Source organism: Phalaenopsis equestris, unplaced genomic scaffold, assembly GCF_001263595.1.
Source record: "Phalaenopsis equestris unplaced genomic scaffold, ASM126359v1 Scaffold000002, whole genome shotgun sequence".
Taxonomy (NCBI): Eukaryota; Viridiplantae; Streptophyta; class Magnoliopsida; order Asparagales; family Orchidaceae; genus Phalaenopsis; species Phalaenopsis equestris.
This window is the reverse complement of record NW_018164444.1, coordinates 64,067,121-64,085,087: the sequence shown is the minus strand read 5'-3', so window position 1 is coordinate 64,085,087 and position 17,967 is coordinate 64,067,121. Positions and strand designations below refer to the sequence as shown.

Genomic DNA, 17,967 nt, shown 5'->3' with positions numbered 1-17,967 from the left:
AGTTTTGTTTTTCTGTGGAGTTTGGTATTTCTTTGGTGTTGTATGATGTTTCTGAACTTTCACAGCTTTTTGGTTACCTTTTTTAGGGTTTGTTTGGGGCAACTGCAGCTTATTGAACTTATAGTTTTGATACAGATTTTCCCGTTTTGTGTCAATTCATAGATCAAACTAAATGTTTAAGACACTGGGAAGACAATTGTTTCAAATCTGTCTGAATGGCCTGTTAGTGCTACTGGAGGACCTCCAACACAAACTAAAAACATTGACTGCAGTATGTTTTGTGTGTGAATAAATGGAAGCTTTGGTCGGCTTAAAGGCAGTGTATTGGAGCGAGCATATAAACGGGCAACAAACCATGGCAAGGTTCAGAGCAGAATTTGTATATGATCTTTGTTTATGGACCATGTCGACTCAAAGTTAATTGAGAACATTTTATTGGGAATTTATATGCTGTAGAGTCTAATATACCTCTATTGTTTCTAAATTTATTCATAGTGCTAATTTCTAGACTCAGTTGACCCTTTTGCGGTTGCCTTTAAGAGTACTTTATTCTTCGTTAATTTACATCATTTGAGTGGCATGCCTTATTTCAGAGAAAGCATCTGCTTGGTTGGAAATATGTAGAGGTTTTAAAGGTGAAAACTTGTTACATTCTAATTCCAGAGAAAGCAGGGCTCTTACGTTTCTATCTAGAGATAGGAATAGCACATAGATCAGCTAAATTTGGCAGCTTTGTTTCTTTAAATTGAACGCTGATTGGGGACAGATACCTTTCCTGTCAAAGTTCCCAAGGCTGGTTATCTCTTAGCTTTTGGCAGAACCGTCGAAGGACACAGCTATAATCTTCTTTTAATTTCAGCTTTTGTTGGTTTTGGTGCAGAGTTTATCCCTGGCAACTGCAGCTTATTGAATAATCTGTTGATAAGCTGATTAAAAATAATCTGCTAATAAACTAGGTGCGGTAGCTATTATAAATTTTTATTTTTTTGAAAAAGCCAGACCACAGCCAGAAAGCTGTCACCACACCTAGATAGGTGCGGTGTGAAAACGTTGTTTTTAACGTTTTGAAAACAAATAAGTTGTCAAAACACAGTGCCCAAACAGACCATATGTGTTTTTAAAACGTCACCGCACCAAATAAACTGCGCAGCTTTTTGGTTACCTTTTTTATGTGTTTTTAAAACTTCACAGCACCAAATAAACTGCCCCAAACGGGCCCTTATTCAAAGGGCTTGAAGCATTTATGTTTAGATAAGACTTTTGTTAGTAGCTTAGTTGATAGTTTGGGACAACTAAAAATTTTGGTATTTTTTTTGGGCATGAGTGTTGGTTGTTTTTGTGACATTTGAAATTTTTTGTTTAAGAATTCTAGCATATGGGTTAATACAATTTAAACTTCAAATTTTCGTATATGATTTTCGTCTGATCGCTTCGATGCCTCATTCATTTGAGTGGCAAGCCATTCATTTGCAGATGTCAAAATAATTTTTGTGTCATCAGGCTTGGGTCTATCCTATAAATGTTTTTTTCTTTGTGTCTTGGATTTATATACCATACACTTCATATGCATCTACATATCTTACATCTAAACTTAGGTTTTTTACTTTCATGCCACTGCCTATGCATTAAAACACTTCTTGAAAATTAGTATTTATAGTATTTTTGATGTGATATTAAAGATTCGGAGTGTTATAAATGTAAGAAATGATAGTTTAGGTGTTGGATATGTAAATACATAAGAATTTGGTGGTATGTATGTAAATGTCCCCATGCTATTATTTCTGCTATTTTGTTATTCACTTTTCTAACTGGTTCCACACTATTTATCTGCTGAATAGAAATACAGTGCTAAACTTTCTGATTTTGGATTGGCGAAAGATGGACATTCAGGTGAACATAACTATCGTGTCATGTATTTTTACATATGGTTTGTACATGAAATAGATACCACATACTAAAAATAGCATAAGCCCATCACATAAAACTTAAAAATTTTCAAGAACAAATTATGTGTGCAAATCTTTCATCCATGTTAGTATTTACTTTAGTCACTGAAATCCATCAACAAACTGGGGTTCGTTCATGTTGGTTGTGGTGCACTTGAAGATGTGTAGAATTTTTGTTATTGTCAAATAATTACAAGCAAATGATTAAAATAAAAATCATACCAAAAATGGAAGTTAAAATTGTTTTAAAAATGATCACATCAAACCCCCATGAAACAATTCGGTAATGAACCTATGTGGGTAGCACATGTGGTGGCATTTTCTACAACTGGTAAAGACTCTCTCTTTTCCTATGGTATAAAATACACAAAATCACTTAAAGCAACATCATGGTAATAACGAGTGAATTGTTACAGAAAATTAATGACAATTATAATATTTATCTTTAGCTCTCTTCCTTTTCTCCTAATGCCCTTTTAACCTGGCATTAGAAACACCCTTCGACAGCATCTTTGTCGGGTCATTTATATCCACAGTGCATTCTTTTTCTAAGTCTTCTTTTTGTTAGGCTTTTCCCACTTAATGTTGGGTCAACATCATCCAACAATTTTTTCAATGACTCCAACATATATAGATGTGGGTTCGAAAAATGACACCACTTAAGGAAACATTCTTCACCTACAACACTTCGAAATATTTGTAACCATTTTTAAGTGGAAGTCTCTTTTAGCGCCTAAAGACCATCGTATGAGGAGATATTTGTCTAGAATCTTCGCTATATTTTCAAGGATGATAACTCTAATGAAGTGGACATATAATAAATCCATCATTTCAAATTTCTTACAACTACAACTCATATCAAGTGTCACTTTGTCAAATTTAACACCCTTATTATCCAGATTATTTATATAATACTTCAAAGGACTATGATTAGATACCTCTCCAGCAAAAGCTCACTTACCCAATGTAGAAAATCTTCTTAAGAAAATGAGTACATTTTCTTGAATATAATGAAGCAGGTTCACTCAGCACGAGGCTACTTTTAGCAACGAGGACAGTTACAAATTGAGTGCATCTAAAATCCTCCTCATTTCGTCTTCATGTTGACATGACCCACTCAAGTCCTAAGAAACAATCAGTGATAAAGCTTTAGATTTGGAGATACCATGACAAACATTATTTGTAGACTCACCTATTGTGTGGATAAGATTTCCAAACTAGATAAATCTTTATTAAAGGCTAATGACTACTTATTCCTAACATTGTACAACCCATCCAGCCAAACGTTGTCGTGAAAGTTTCGTCTATTAAGCAACCCAAGTTTTCTCAAACTCCTCTTCTAAATCACATTTACTTATGCATGTATAAAATAGATCATTTATTATTTTATTACTAGTGAAGCAATGCACCTTTGAAGATAATTTTTTTAAATATATACCACTGCATAATCTATGATGAGTATAGAGAAATGCATCTTTTATAGCTTTTTTCATTGCTTGATTCTGAAATGCATCTTTTATAGCTTTTTTCATTGCTTGATTCTGATCAGTGAATATTATTAATAGATGTTTGTCATTCATTATACAAAGAAATGTTTTGAATGCCAATTGAAGAAGTCAATTGTCTCGTTTGATAAAAAACCTACTCCAAAAAGCACATTTTATCAACGAAGGTTAACCCAACAAACGGTGCAAAAATTAAGTTATATTTATTCAATCAATAAATTATAGCAAAAATTACAACATCTACAAAGCAGTCATAGTCAAATCTTGACATGTCATCGCTCCAAAAAAAAACTCATCAACCAACTGGAATCATCAATTTGGAAGTCTCATGCAAGCATAATATCTACAACTTGTCTCTCTGTGAATAGCTATATGAAAACATTAGTGTCATCATTTTCAATTCTTGCACTTCTCTTTTTGAATAAAAATAAATGCAACTCTTTTTTTAAATCATAACTTTTGTAGCAAGAAAGTTGAATACATCTGTAACTCCAATCCCTAGTTTCATCATCGATTTGAGCGCATCTTCTTTAGTATCATAGACACTATGGCTGGACTCAGAAAATGTTGATCACCCGACTCAGCTATTGAATGGTTCCGGCTTTCAATAAATTCCATCAATATCAAAATCATATCAATCATGGTTGGACAACCAATTCTAGTGACTTTTTTTTAACTTCACCGAATTATTCATATTAGGCTCTTTTTTTCTGAACCAACTTTGCCACATAAAATGACAATTGATATGATATTCCTTGAATTTGGCCAAAAGCAAACATGATCCATTCAAACAGTAAATCCAATATGATGTGCATAAGCCTCAATAATTGATTCACTAGCCTCAATATCTAGCTCACAAAATTGCATAAACATATGATTTAAACATACCAAGATTTAGAAATATGGTGATATTGTTGTGGTATTTTGATATTTTGGTTATATTGGGGTAATATTGGTGTGATATTATTGGTGTTGGGGGTTTTTAGTAAAATATTGATAAAGTGGTATTGGGGTGGTATTGAAATGATATTGAGGTGGTATTGAGGATTTTTTTGTGAAAATATTGATGGGGTGGTATCATTGTGGTATTGGAAATTTTTGTGAAGATATTGATAAGGTGGTATCGGTGTGATGTTGGTATGATATTAGAGTGGTATTAAGGTGGTATTAAAGGTTTTTGGTGAACATATTGATGGAGTGGTGTTGTGCTGGTATTGGTATGTTATTGGCGTGATATTGGGTGAAGATTTTCATGGGGTGGTATTGGGGTGGTATTGGGGCGTTATTCGAGTAGTATTAGGGTGTTATTGGTGTGGAATTGGGGATTTTTGGTGAAGATGTTGATGGAGTTGTATTGGTGTGGTATTGGGGTGTTTTAAAGGTTTTTAGCGAAGATTTTAATGGGGTGATATTGGGTTCATATTGTTGTGGTATTGGGATGTAATTAGGGTGAAATTGAGGGTTTTTGGTGTGAATGTTGGAGTGGTATTGGGGGTTTTTTGGTGAGGATATTGATGGGGTGATATTGGTTTGGTATTGAGGTGATATTGAGTAATATTAAGGTGGTATCGATGTGTCATTGGGATGATATTGTGGTAGCATTGGAGATTTTTTTGTTAAGATATTGATGCGGTGTTAATCGGGTAGTATTGTGGGTTTTTAGGGAAGATGCTGGTGAGGTGATATTGGTGTGATATTGAAATGATATTAGTATGATATTGGGATGACATTAAGGGTTTTTGGTGAAGATATTGATGGGGGGGGGGGGGGGGGGGGGTGGGGTGCGGGGGTGTTGGGTATCAGGTAGTGTTGGGGTGGTAATAAGGGTTTTCAGTGAAGATGTTTATGGGATGGCATTGGGTTAGTATTGGTGTGGTGTTGGAGGTTTTTGGTAAAGATATTGATGAGGTGGTATTGGTGTGATATTTATGCAGTATTGGAGTGGTATTGGGGTGATATTGATTTGGCTTTGGGTGTTTATGGTGAAGATATTGATGTGGTTGTATTGGGATTGTATTGTTGTGGTATTGGAGTGGCATTGGCGGTTTTTAGTGAAGATCTTGACATGATGGTATTTGGGTGATATTGTTATGATATTGATATGCTTTGGGTTTGACCTTGGGATGTACAGTTTATTTTCCACATGCATTAAGCTGACAGTAGACTATAATGTTATAGACAATTACTATTTGAAGTGTTGTTATCATAATGGTCTAATATTATTGTGAGAAACAAATCAAATTATATTTACCCTTGTTGAAAAGTGGTGTTGTTCTACTCTCATAGGAGAAACAAATTAAAATTTATAATATCAAAATAACATCAATTTAAACTACAAGAGAGAATACAAATAAAAACAAAATAGTTTGATGATTTCAATGATAGTTAACTCACCTTCATTTCGCTCTCGTCATCATTTTTTTACTTTCCATCTTCAAAATCAATCAATTGCAAATTTATTGGAGTCGTTAACTACTCACTATGTTGCAGCACACCCTAAATGAACGTGAGAGAAATGAAATTGACCGTGAAAAAAGAAACAAGACGAAATGGGAAAAAATGAGCGAAAATTTATGAAGGAGCAACCCTAGCTTCCTATAGGTGGCTTTTTCCCGCAATACTTTAGGGCTTGTTTCGAGCCCGAGTTTAGTCATTGCCGAAATGAAGCTTTTTTTTGCCCTTTTATTTAATATAAAGGGGTGGGTCCATCTAATGACAGGTGTCGCGAAGGCATATAAATAAGAGCCAACATAGCCAAAAAATATGTAGAATGGGATAAAGATTTACTACCCCAAATCCTTACTTTAAAGAAGATGCACACCCTTTTTCTTAAGGAGCTGACAACTTTGGAAATAACAAGTTTCGAAAAATCACCAATAAGACCATCCTTTTCATAGGACATCTAAAAATGCATAGAAATTTTATACACAACCACTCGAATAAAGACAAAAAAGGGACAAGTATGACAATAACAACAATGAGCATAATTAGGAAACATTTACGAAAGAATATAAAAAAATTCATCTTTTATGAATGGTGTTCCAAGCAGCTTCAACAATCCATATCAATGATTCTCTGAGCCAAACAAAAGAGACAATCCAATCTGAAGCTTTAGATGTAGGGACTAAAACCCGAGACCTAACTGGTACAAGGTCATTACAACAGAAAGAGGCTTTACCTAGACATAAATATACTTAGGGCGTCCGGTTGCTAAGAAAGAAAGAAAGGCCATCACATTTCATTTCTCATAGGAAACATATTTAAATAAAATACTACCTTCATTTTCAACTCACAAGGGAATATATATATATATATATATATAAAACACTGCTAATACATTCACCAAAACCATAAAAGTTAAAACACATTTCTTTATATCCAAAACATACATTCTACTACACATGAAAATATATTTAATATCATCAATTAATCAAATGAAGCTTAAATAACAATTTCAGTCTCAAAACTAAAACAACAAACATATTATTCAACAATATATCTAACGATCAAATGATTAGTCTGCATTCAAAAGATTGGTTTTGCTACAAAATCTTTAAAAATTTTCTTCCGAAATACATTGTACCATATAAATGAGACTCCATCAACTGGGAGAACTTTAGTCTTAGTAGAAGAACCCAAGAACCTTGCCTCCAACATTCTTCCTCCTAGCTTCCTCATGATCCATGATGCCTGCTGATGTTGTGAGCACTATGTACCCAAACTGCAGGTTAACCATATAAAATGAAAAGCATATAAACACATGCCAGCTTTATAAAGGGCTGATTTCAGAGGAAATACATGTACTGATTACTGAAATGTTGCATGGGTTCATTTCATGCTTGTAGAGAGAAAATACAACTCAAAGAACAATCAAAATAAGGTTAAAAAAGAGGTTGTAAACTTGCAAATCACAAAAAAATTTTGATTCCAATTTTACTTTTAAAAATTAGTGAAAACGAAATCCAAGTTTTTAAGACAAATTTTGTGCCTGCAAAATACTGATTTTAAAATTGAATTAAAACCTTAGAGAAGAACGTATTATGTTGAATTTCTACTCCAATCATAGCAAAAAATCGAAGACACGGATCAACGCTTTGTATAGTTGAATCTACTTATTTATGGCCCTCAGAGTACAAAAAATTTAAAGCACACAGATCAAGCCTCTTAAATTAAGGTGCATGTATCAAGGCTCTATATTGTTAGATTTGTCTCTCTACGACTCTCAGATTATAATCTGTGATTTCTTTTAGGATCGCCGGCCTCTAATAATTTTTCCCTCCTTTTTTGATTCTATTAATATTTGGTAATGTCTCTAGGAGTTGCATATATGCATTTCCTCTTATATACAAAGAAAGGAATAATTTTATTTAGAATTCTTCCCATTATTTATTTTTCTACAATGTATCGGAGGGAGGTTAGAGTGTTCCTTACAATCTTTATTTTTATTCTCTAAGATTAGGGTTCTCACTTCCAACATTTATTCTTATTCTCTACGGTTAGGGTTTCCGATTCTAACATTATCTCTTGTCAAATTTTCCTTTTCACGACGTTTGGGTTCTTTGACTTAATTTCAAAGTAATTAAACATGATTAAAGGTGAAAAGTAGACCAAATGAGAACTATAGGTATTTCAAACATCTTATCACTTGAACGAGAAAAATTACCTTGAATGATCACAAATTCTGAAGTCCTTTCTAAAGGAAAATGAAATGATCCAACACTTCGTAGATCTACCTCTAGAGTCCAAACAAACAAATTTTACTTTGGGAAGAAACTGATTATATGGTCATGAAATAGTTGCGGACGCCATGCTACCAAAGATCAATGGAACTTTTATGTTTCTCTCAGCCTCAGATGATGTTTAGAATGCAGTCAAATAAACCTACTCAAAGGTGAAAGATTCAGCCACTCATCTATGAAATGAAGACAAAGCTTGCCACTACCAAAAAAGAAAATCTTCATGAAGATATATTGGTTAGAGTTGGACTACTATCAAGATCACAAGATGTCCTACTATAAGGATGAAGTGATTCTTAAAACATTCGAGCGAGAAGGATCTTTGAGTTTATTGCAAGACTCAACAATGAGTACGACCAAATTCAATTTCAAGTATTAAATAGAGAAAACTTCTCTTCTTTGAATAAAGTGCTATCTCGTTGAAGCAGAAGTAAGGACGATGATGATCAATACTTCAGCCTTAGAGATATTTGATATGAACTTCTAAATTCCAAGGCAAAAAACTTTTTGTCACAGCCTTCTCGAAAAGAAAAACAACCTCCTTCCAAAGGAAATTTATGGTTCAACTACTGCAAAAAGTAAGGGCACAACAAAGACAAATGCGAGAAATTTCACAGAAAACCCCAAGACTATGGAGGAAGTAAAGGCAAGAATTTTAAAAGACAGACCAACCTAGTGGGGTTAGAAGGATTCATTTTAGAAGAAATCGAAAAATTAAAAAATTTTCTCAACAAGCCATTACCCCAATAAGTGGGGGCAGCTACAAGAATCATTTTTCTCCATTAAAAAACATCTCAATTCCTTAAAAAATAATCAAAATATTGTTCTCTTGCTAAGAATGACATGATTTCTAATTTTTATGCTCTTAATGCCCTCTACTAGTATTTCCATTTCATTATCATAAATTCAGGGCCACCAACAACATGACAAATCTTGTCAATATAATTCAAACTTACTAATCTTGTTCTAGCAATAGAAAAATTAAAGTGGTGGATTGATCATTAAAAATTATAGCAAGACAGAGATGTCTAAATTTCTCTAACCATAACCCTCGCATATACAGTTAACATTTTATCAATTTACAAATATACCCAGAACCACAAATGCAAAATTATATATATTTTTTAATGATTATTGTATTTTTCATGATCTCATTACAAGAAAGATGATTAGACAAGCTAGAGAAAATGATGGATTATAGTTTCTTGAAAATTGAGGTCAACTATTATACTCCACCTCTCATACTACCTACAATATTTGGATGACCCATCATTATAGTTTAGAACATCCTCCTTTTAAAAATTTTAGTGTATATTTGCTTCTTTTTTTATAAATATAAACATTAAAGGCTTTCATTGTGAAACTTATGAAATTGTTAAATATCACCGTGTTCTTTTCGTGAAAGTAAAGTCATTTTGTATTAATTTATTATGATATATGGGACCCTCTAAAATCTCAAACATCTCTAGAGTCACTGATTTTATTATGTTTAATGATGACTACATTTGAATCACATGGTTATATTATATTAAATAAAAATCCTATATTAGTATTATATTTTCTATATTCACTGCCATGATAAAAAAATCAATTTAACTCTAAAATTATTTTTTTTTTCATATAACGATAATGCTTGTGATTATTTTAATCATACATTAACATCATTCTTTTCAAAAAAAAGGGTATTATCAACCAATCTTCCTGCCCCAACACTCCCAAACAAAATGAAATGACAGAAAGAAAAAATTGTCACCTTTTAGAGATAACTAGGACACTTCTACACAATCAAATACTTAAACAATAATGAGGAGAAGTTCAAATAGTTGCCAATTTAATAAATGGAAATTGATTCCAACATTCTATTAAATTACCTGATAGAATTCTTTGCAAAGAACATCTTCTCAAAGATCCCTCTAGAAATTTTTAGATGCAATGATATTGCACACAATCCTATAAAACATGAACGTACTAAACCTATTGAGGTTGATAGGCACTTTATAAAAAAATTGGAAAGTAGGTTCTATTTCATGTGTGTTCATCAGAAATCAACTAGTTGACATTCACCAAAACACTTTGCAACCAAATATTTAGAAATATTATAAGCAAACTTAGAATGGTAGATCACCATCATCCAGTTCCAGAGGGAGGGTTGAATTTCTACTCTAATTATAGCAAAGATTTGAAGGCACATTGATCAAAGCATTGTAGCACTGGATTTATTTATGTATGACCCTCATATAACAAAGGACTTAAGACACACAGATCAAAGCTCCATACTATTGGATCAAAACACACGGATCGAGCCTCTATTTTGTTAGATCTATCTCGCCACAATCCTCGGATTATAATTCGTGTGCTTTCCTATAAGATCGTCGAGCCCTAATTATATACCCTCCCTTTTTGATTTATTTCTATTTTATAATACTTCTGAGAGTTGTATATATATCTTTGCTTTTGTACAAAAAAAAAAAAAAAAATGAAATTTCTTAAGAGTTTTTCCCATTACTTATTTTTTCTACAAATTGTATTATGAATCATTTAAGAGTTATTTTTGGAGGTTTGGTTGCTAACATCATGATTAGAACCTTACCCAATTAATTGGCTTTAATGTTAAGAACCATCATCTTTATTTTTTATTCTTGTTAAATGTTACATAAAATCTTAAAACTATTTTGTGCAACGTGTTACCAAAACCATACCAAAGTTATCTTTGGTCTACCCCTCTACCCCTTTACCCCTTCAACCTTCCTCATAATCATTCAACATAAATTGTTACTAATCATATTAGTAAATCTTCTACATTTTTCTTGTGCATGTTAACAACATTTTTTTATGTTAAATTTATAAGATGTAACACCAACCCTCCTCTAATATAATCATTTTCAAATTGTCATTCTCAATTTTCACACATTTATATCAACAACAGCATGTACCATACTCAAATTAAATATTAATGGCTTTTTTTTTACTACCCAATATTCAAATTCACAATAAAATGGTGCAATTCTAATTTAATATAATTCACCTCAAAGTCTCCTGATATTCTTTTATTGTATGGCACTTATGAAATGCATCTCTATTTTAAACTAGCCATAGCTTCAAAAATTACATCCTTATTCATTTGTATACAACAACAGCAACGAGCCTTTATACAACTAAGTGGGGTCGGCCAAATGAATCTTTTTTCCTTATTGTGCCTGATTGAGTGTCACGTTTTCATATAATTCTAATAAATTAAGATCATTTTTTTATATAACATGCCCAAGACTTTTAGGTCTACCGCTATCTTTCTTAACATAAGTCGAGTCTAAAGCATCTACTCTCCTAACAATAACTATATCATCATGTGGTCGGCCTTTAATGTGACCAAACCATCTAAGACGACTCTGTCTTATCTTCTCTGCCATTGTAGCTACACCAACCTTGATACATTCATTTAGCATTTTGTCTTAAAGTGTCAGCCACTCATCCACCTAAGCATTCTTATCTCAGCAACACTTGGTTTTATGCTTCTCTTTTAAAGGTCAACATTCTGCACCATAAAGCATTGTAGGTCTCACCATCTTATAAATTGTTCCATTTAAGTCTAAGCGGTACTTTTCTAGCACACAAAAGGCCCGAAGCATTCTTCCACTTCAACCATCCAACTTTAATTCTACTAAAAAGAACCTTATCTATATCACCATCAATTTAGGCAATAAACCAGATATATTGAAAACATTTGCACCTTTAAAAATTTGATCACCAATTGCTACAACTCTGCCATTAAATCTATGGTTAATAAATTACATTTTGTGTATTCAATTTTAGATGTACTCAAATGGAGGCCTTTAAACTCTAATGTAGACCTCCATAATTTAAGATTTTCTTGAACTATTTCTCTAGTTTTACCCACAAGAAGAATATCATCAGTGAAAAGCATACACCAAAGAACATCCTACTGTAATTGTACAGTAAGTGCATCTAAAACTAAAGCAAAAATAAATGAGTTTAAAATCGAATCTTGATGCAATCCAACTGAAAAAGAATAATAGTTGGTCAACCCTCTTTCTGTTCGAACACAAGTAACAGCTTTATTATACATATCTTTAATGACTTATATATAAGTCATATCTACACCTTTCTTACTAGAACTCTCCAAAGAAATTCTCTTGAAACCTTATAATCTATTCTAAAGATCACTAAAAGCAGAAGTCTTTCTATCACAAATTATTCTCTTAGACTCCCTACCGGCCACCTTATATTTTTCCCAATTCTCTATGCTTTTACATTTAAACTAATTTTTATAACAAAACCTTTTATATTTTATTTTTTTTGCATGTTAAAATTCCACCTCAAATTTTTTTTTATAAAAAATTTTCGTTATGATTCTCTAAGTACATCTTTTGCCACTTGTTTAATAGTGTTTGTTATTTAATCTCATATAGAATTAACATCTTCATGAACATGCCAAATATTGAAATCTTAAAGTTTACTCATAAAATTAATTTTATTTGTCTTTTAGGTGTCCTTATCAAATTATGACAATGTTTCATTGTATTTTTTATCTTCCAATTCCTCATCTTAAAATACAAAACTAACAATCGATGTTGAGTACTTAAATTTTTACTTGGAATGACCTTTGAATCTTTACATTCTCAGTGATATATTTTTCTCATATGAAAAAAATAAATTTTACTTTTATTGGATCAATTCTTATAAGTAATAATATATTCATCTCTTTTCTTAAATAAAGTATTAGCCATAACTGAATCATAAGCTAAAGAAAAATCTAATATGGTTATATCTTCTCCATTAATCACTCCAGAACCATGACCACCATGAATATTTCTATAATCTTCTACCAGTCTACTAACATGACCATTTAAATTTCCTCCAATAAAATTTTTTTCTTCAATAGGTATTATTTTTAGTAATTTTTTAAGTCATTCCAAAATTTTTCTTTTGAATATATATTTAAATCTGCTAGAGGAGCATAAGCATTTATAACATTAAAAATTTTATTATCAATAACAATCTTTAGAACTATAATCTTATTTCCAATTCTATTAATTTTTACAACATTCTTTCTCTATAATTACACATCTACCTGAATACCAGAATTTAAAACCTAAACTATCAATATTCATATCATTTTCTCCAACCCATTTAGTTTCTTGAATGCAAAAGATATTTATCTTCCTATGCATATCTACTATTGTCATTCATTTACCTATTAGAGTACTTATGTTTCAAGATCATATCCTAATATTAGTTTCATGAACTAACTTCTTTGCCAGCATCTTTCTATAATTTGATAATTGCTTATTTAACACTACACCCGAATGTCGGTGTAGCGACCTGTGTACACTTTTCACTGTTTTCAGGTAATATAGTGTAATGCTTTCAGGGGACGCCCTAACATTTACGCAATATTAGTTTCATATCCTTATTCATTTGTATAATAAGCAAAAAATATTTACATTTCATCAAATCTAAATATTGCATTATCTAGCATTACCACTAACATATAATAACAAAACACCACTAAAATTGTCTATAACCAATGTCACAATTGAATAACTCAAGGTCTAAAATTGAATAGCAAGATAGCTCACTTCAATAAATATTTGTAAACAACTTCATAATACACGAAAACATACAAACTTCATATTTATCAATTAAAACTACTATGATTAAAACACTTCGATAAATAATGCCTTTAGCAATGTTATTCAATGCTCCATTAAACATATATCGTTAATAAACTTCAATAAACATTTTTTATGCATAGCAAACTAATCCTTATTACACTGCAATATCAATTAAAATCAAATAAAGAATCATAATTTGTACTCTATGCCTTTTTATTAATTATCTTAGCACAAAAATATGATTACTATGAATTTTCCTAACTTATCATTCTCCGATATAAACAGTTTTCCAAAATTGCATTTCAATACTCTCTCATAACTTCAATGTAAGCGTCATTTCTCTATTACTAACATGGTATCAAACATTTCATTTTTTTTTCAACGACTAGTACCAAAATACAACTCCAATTCTCTGGCATTATTTAAGTCTTTTAGATTCAATCAAAAATTTGTTAGTACTCTGAAATTCTCCATGACTCCCAAATCTAAATAGCTATCATATTTAGAACAAATAAATACTCTTCATGGTTGGCTGGGCTTCATTTTTTCGGAATTAATTGACAAAAATTAGAAATTATTTTGTTCATTATGTCCTGAAAGAAAGATTACTTCATTGAAAATTTCATTTAAACATTTTCAATAACAGCGTTTTCACTTAATATCTTCATCATTAACTAAGATCTTATAATCCTCAATTTTAATACATGACAAAAATTTTCACATCAAATATATCAAACATAAGCTATTTCACATCCCTTTAATCCTTACCATAGTACCTAAGCTATTATATAAAGCATAAGAATTGCAGATTTTGTTTTGCTTATTATTACATTTGCAAGATTACCAGCTTTCTAATAACCATCGTAAGACAACATAGTTTGTATTTGTTTGTTACTCAATGAAAACATATTTATCAACCTTAATGAAATTTTACACCTCCATGGTTAAGCCCCTTTAATCATGTATGATCTATTTCTTGAGTTCTTCTAAAACATATGAAATTAATAATCTTATCATACATCAAGTTAGGTTCAACAATAAAATTTAAATCCAACACTCTTAACAACTTATGATCACTTGTAATTCATTTTATTCGTTTATAATGGGAACCAAATCCCATATTTAGGATAGCTATATTCCAAATCGTATGCTATTAGTTAATTCAATCAAATGATAAAATGTAATAAATTTATAAAATATATGTTATATGTTAAATTAACCAAATACGACATAAAATTAAAATCAGATTAAGTATAGGAACTTTAATGAGTCAGTTGAGAGCAAACCTGACGGGAAGGGAGTAACCTTGCAGTCCATGGTTCAATATCTTTAACACCAACATCAAACATGGGGCTAATGACACCGCATTTATTTAGGCGTCCATTCAGTTCTACCACAATCTTCCCTGCTCTGTGATCATCAACATATTCAAATTCACCAATATAGCCTGAATTACCAAATAGATCAGTTTAATGAACAATTTAATGGCATTTGAAAGAACTAGGAAATGAAAAGATAATAGAGCAAACCATGCTTTTGCATGACAAGGAGGAACTTGATGATGACTTTTGAAGATGGCCTGATCTTGACTTGCCGCTTTCCCCGTTTCTCAGCATTGTACATGCTCTTAAGAGCATCATTTAGAACGCTCACTCGCACCATCTTAGCTGCGACTGATTAAGAGGACAAGAAGGAATATAAGATTCACAGAAAGTTTACAGCTGAATTAGTAATGAGTTGAAGCTGATTAAATTATAATAGGAGTCTATTTAGAGGGGCTATAGCAGTATGCCACCGAATAAATTATATATACGAAACCCTAGCAGAGCATCCAGGGAGACAGCCGCCAACCTTCATGCCGAATAAATTATATATATATATATATATATATATATATATATATATATAAAGAATGGACTGAGGCTATTATACGAGCTTTGGTCATTCCGATGCGCCTGACAATTCGAGTACCACACCCTCCTCCGGGGGGAATCGAACCTCAGACTAGATGGGATTTACAACTGACAGCAGATGCCCGACCAACTGATCTGAGTACAAGACGCATAAATATATATATATATATATATATAATATATATAAAAAGATGTTTTTATATATATATATATATATATATATATATATATATTGTTGTGAAAACATATATTTTCAAAAACTACTATGGGCCTTATAGAGTTTTTCCTTTTTGAAAAAAGCGACAGCAGTTCACCTGAATATACCAAACTCTAGCAAATATGGTTGAAAAAGCTGCTTCCACCAAAAAAATTATGAAAAACAGCAGGAGAATAATAGCCAAACAAAATTGTCGCAACTGTTTGGAAAGCAAAAATTGCTAAAAATCTGGCTCAAAGAAACCATAAATCACCATGGACAGTTGCAAGATATTTTTCAATAATAGCCTTCAGGAGAACACGAGACCTAGTTCAGCTATTCATAGCAAATAAACCAAGCTTACAGACTGCAAATAAACTAATGGATTTTTCTTTTTTATTATTTATTAAGATAATCAAAAAATTGACTGGCCGACAAAGTTGTTCTCTGCAATTCATTGCATCGTTAAAACTAAAATATGGGTGAAACTGAAACTTATTGCTCCTTCAAAACTGAAATGATAAGATGATTAATATTAGGTTGATAAATAATAAAAAAAAAATTATTTCATGCGATAAATTAAAATAAAACAGTACATCAGGGCATTTCTTAAGAAATAGCGCAACAAAAACTGTTTTAACTGTGGTTCCATCTTTCATTAAAATCAAGTTACCATTTAAGTACATGCTAACACCTGGACTCATCTGATCTACAAGTTCGAAATCAACTCATTCATGGCTAAAGTCATAATAAGCTTTTAAGCAAATCAATTTGAATCAGAAATGAGTCCAATTAAAAATATATCCATAATGGCCTCATGCTAGTGTCAATTAGCTAGCCCCGAGCTAGTAGTTAAAATTGATGTAGTTATAATTTGACCATAGCAGTGACCGTGGAAACCAATGGCTAACCTAGTAAATTTTCCAAGCTTGACCTACGCATAAGTTGAGCTAAAAAATCCTATATACCTAAATCTGAGCTACCTTGGACAAACCCTTTGGACATCCTTAAATTCGAAATAATAAGTCCCAAGTTTCCTCAAATCAACATTTATAAGTCTTCCCCAGAATGTAAGTCCTTTCTTTTCCAAAATCATGATTCATCTGCTCTATTAGAACAAAGTACACACTAAAAGGATGGCAGATCACAAGTACACTCATGTGTAGGACCCCACTTTAAGTCAACTATGCTCCAACTCAAAACTCAGCATCACTTGAGGCTCTTTACTTGGGCACCTTAGTTACACAAAAAATGTTAGATGAATATGGCACTTTATGGTGGTAAATTAGCTTTTAAAATATTTGATTAATTTTGAAATTAACCCAGAATAAAGGTACAAGTTATATGCTCTCCTATATGGGTAAGCATATATGTAAAAGCTGTATAACTCTTCTATACGAGTTCTACAAATATTAACTCGAAAACAATTGAATGACTTGCATGAATGAAAACAGCTAAAAACAAATTACATCCAGAAAACGTAAAGCAAGTGGGAAAAAAAGCTTGATAATTTTGCATAGTTCAATCACCAACACAGTCAACATCCATACCAAACTCACATCCAAGCTAGAATTTCACTAATCTAAAGTTTGCTTTATAAACACACTTCTCTCAATGGAAAAGTCTAGTGCAAGCTATATACTATCCCATATGCGTAAGCATAATCTAACCTAGAGTAAAAAAATAATGTTTTGTGTCAAGGCAACGACTTGATAGAAAAAATTCAACACAATCTAAACAATTTTTAGATCTCAATATTTCCAAGGAGATAAAACAAAAATTAAAAAGTGGCCTTATAACTTACTTTTAATCACTTTACAACCAAGATAGATTACATTAATATGAAAAAAATAAAATTCAAACGTTCTATAAAATAGATTTAGATTTATGAAAGAGATGAATTTTAAAATAAAACTTCAGAACGATTTTAAAACACAACATAAATTTAGAAGTTGGAAAAGAGCTTTATTGGACAGTGTGGTTCTGCTAGTATCAGTGGAGTGTGTAGGAATCATTTTGGTAATTACTTATGTTGGTT

At 31.7% G+C, this 17,967-nt stretch overlaps 1 protein-coding gene across 1 annotated transcript; it reads right to left on the bottom strand.

The window, feature by feature from the left end:
- Positions 1 to 6,947: 6,947 nt before the first annotated feature.
- Positions 6,948 to 15,493, bottom strand: LOC110034946 (40S ribosomal protein S15a-like; the record flags this gene model as incomplete). The annotated part of the gene is given in 3 exon segments (XM_020739189.1): positions 6,948 to 7,172; positions 15,107 to 15,267; positions 15,350 to 15,493. Coding segments are annotated over 3 exon segments (393 nt in total). The 3' UTR covers positions 6,948 to 7,073.
- Between the last annotated feature and the right edge of the window lie 2,474 nt (positions 15,494 to 17,967).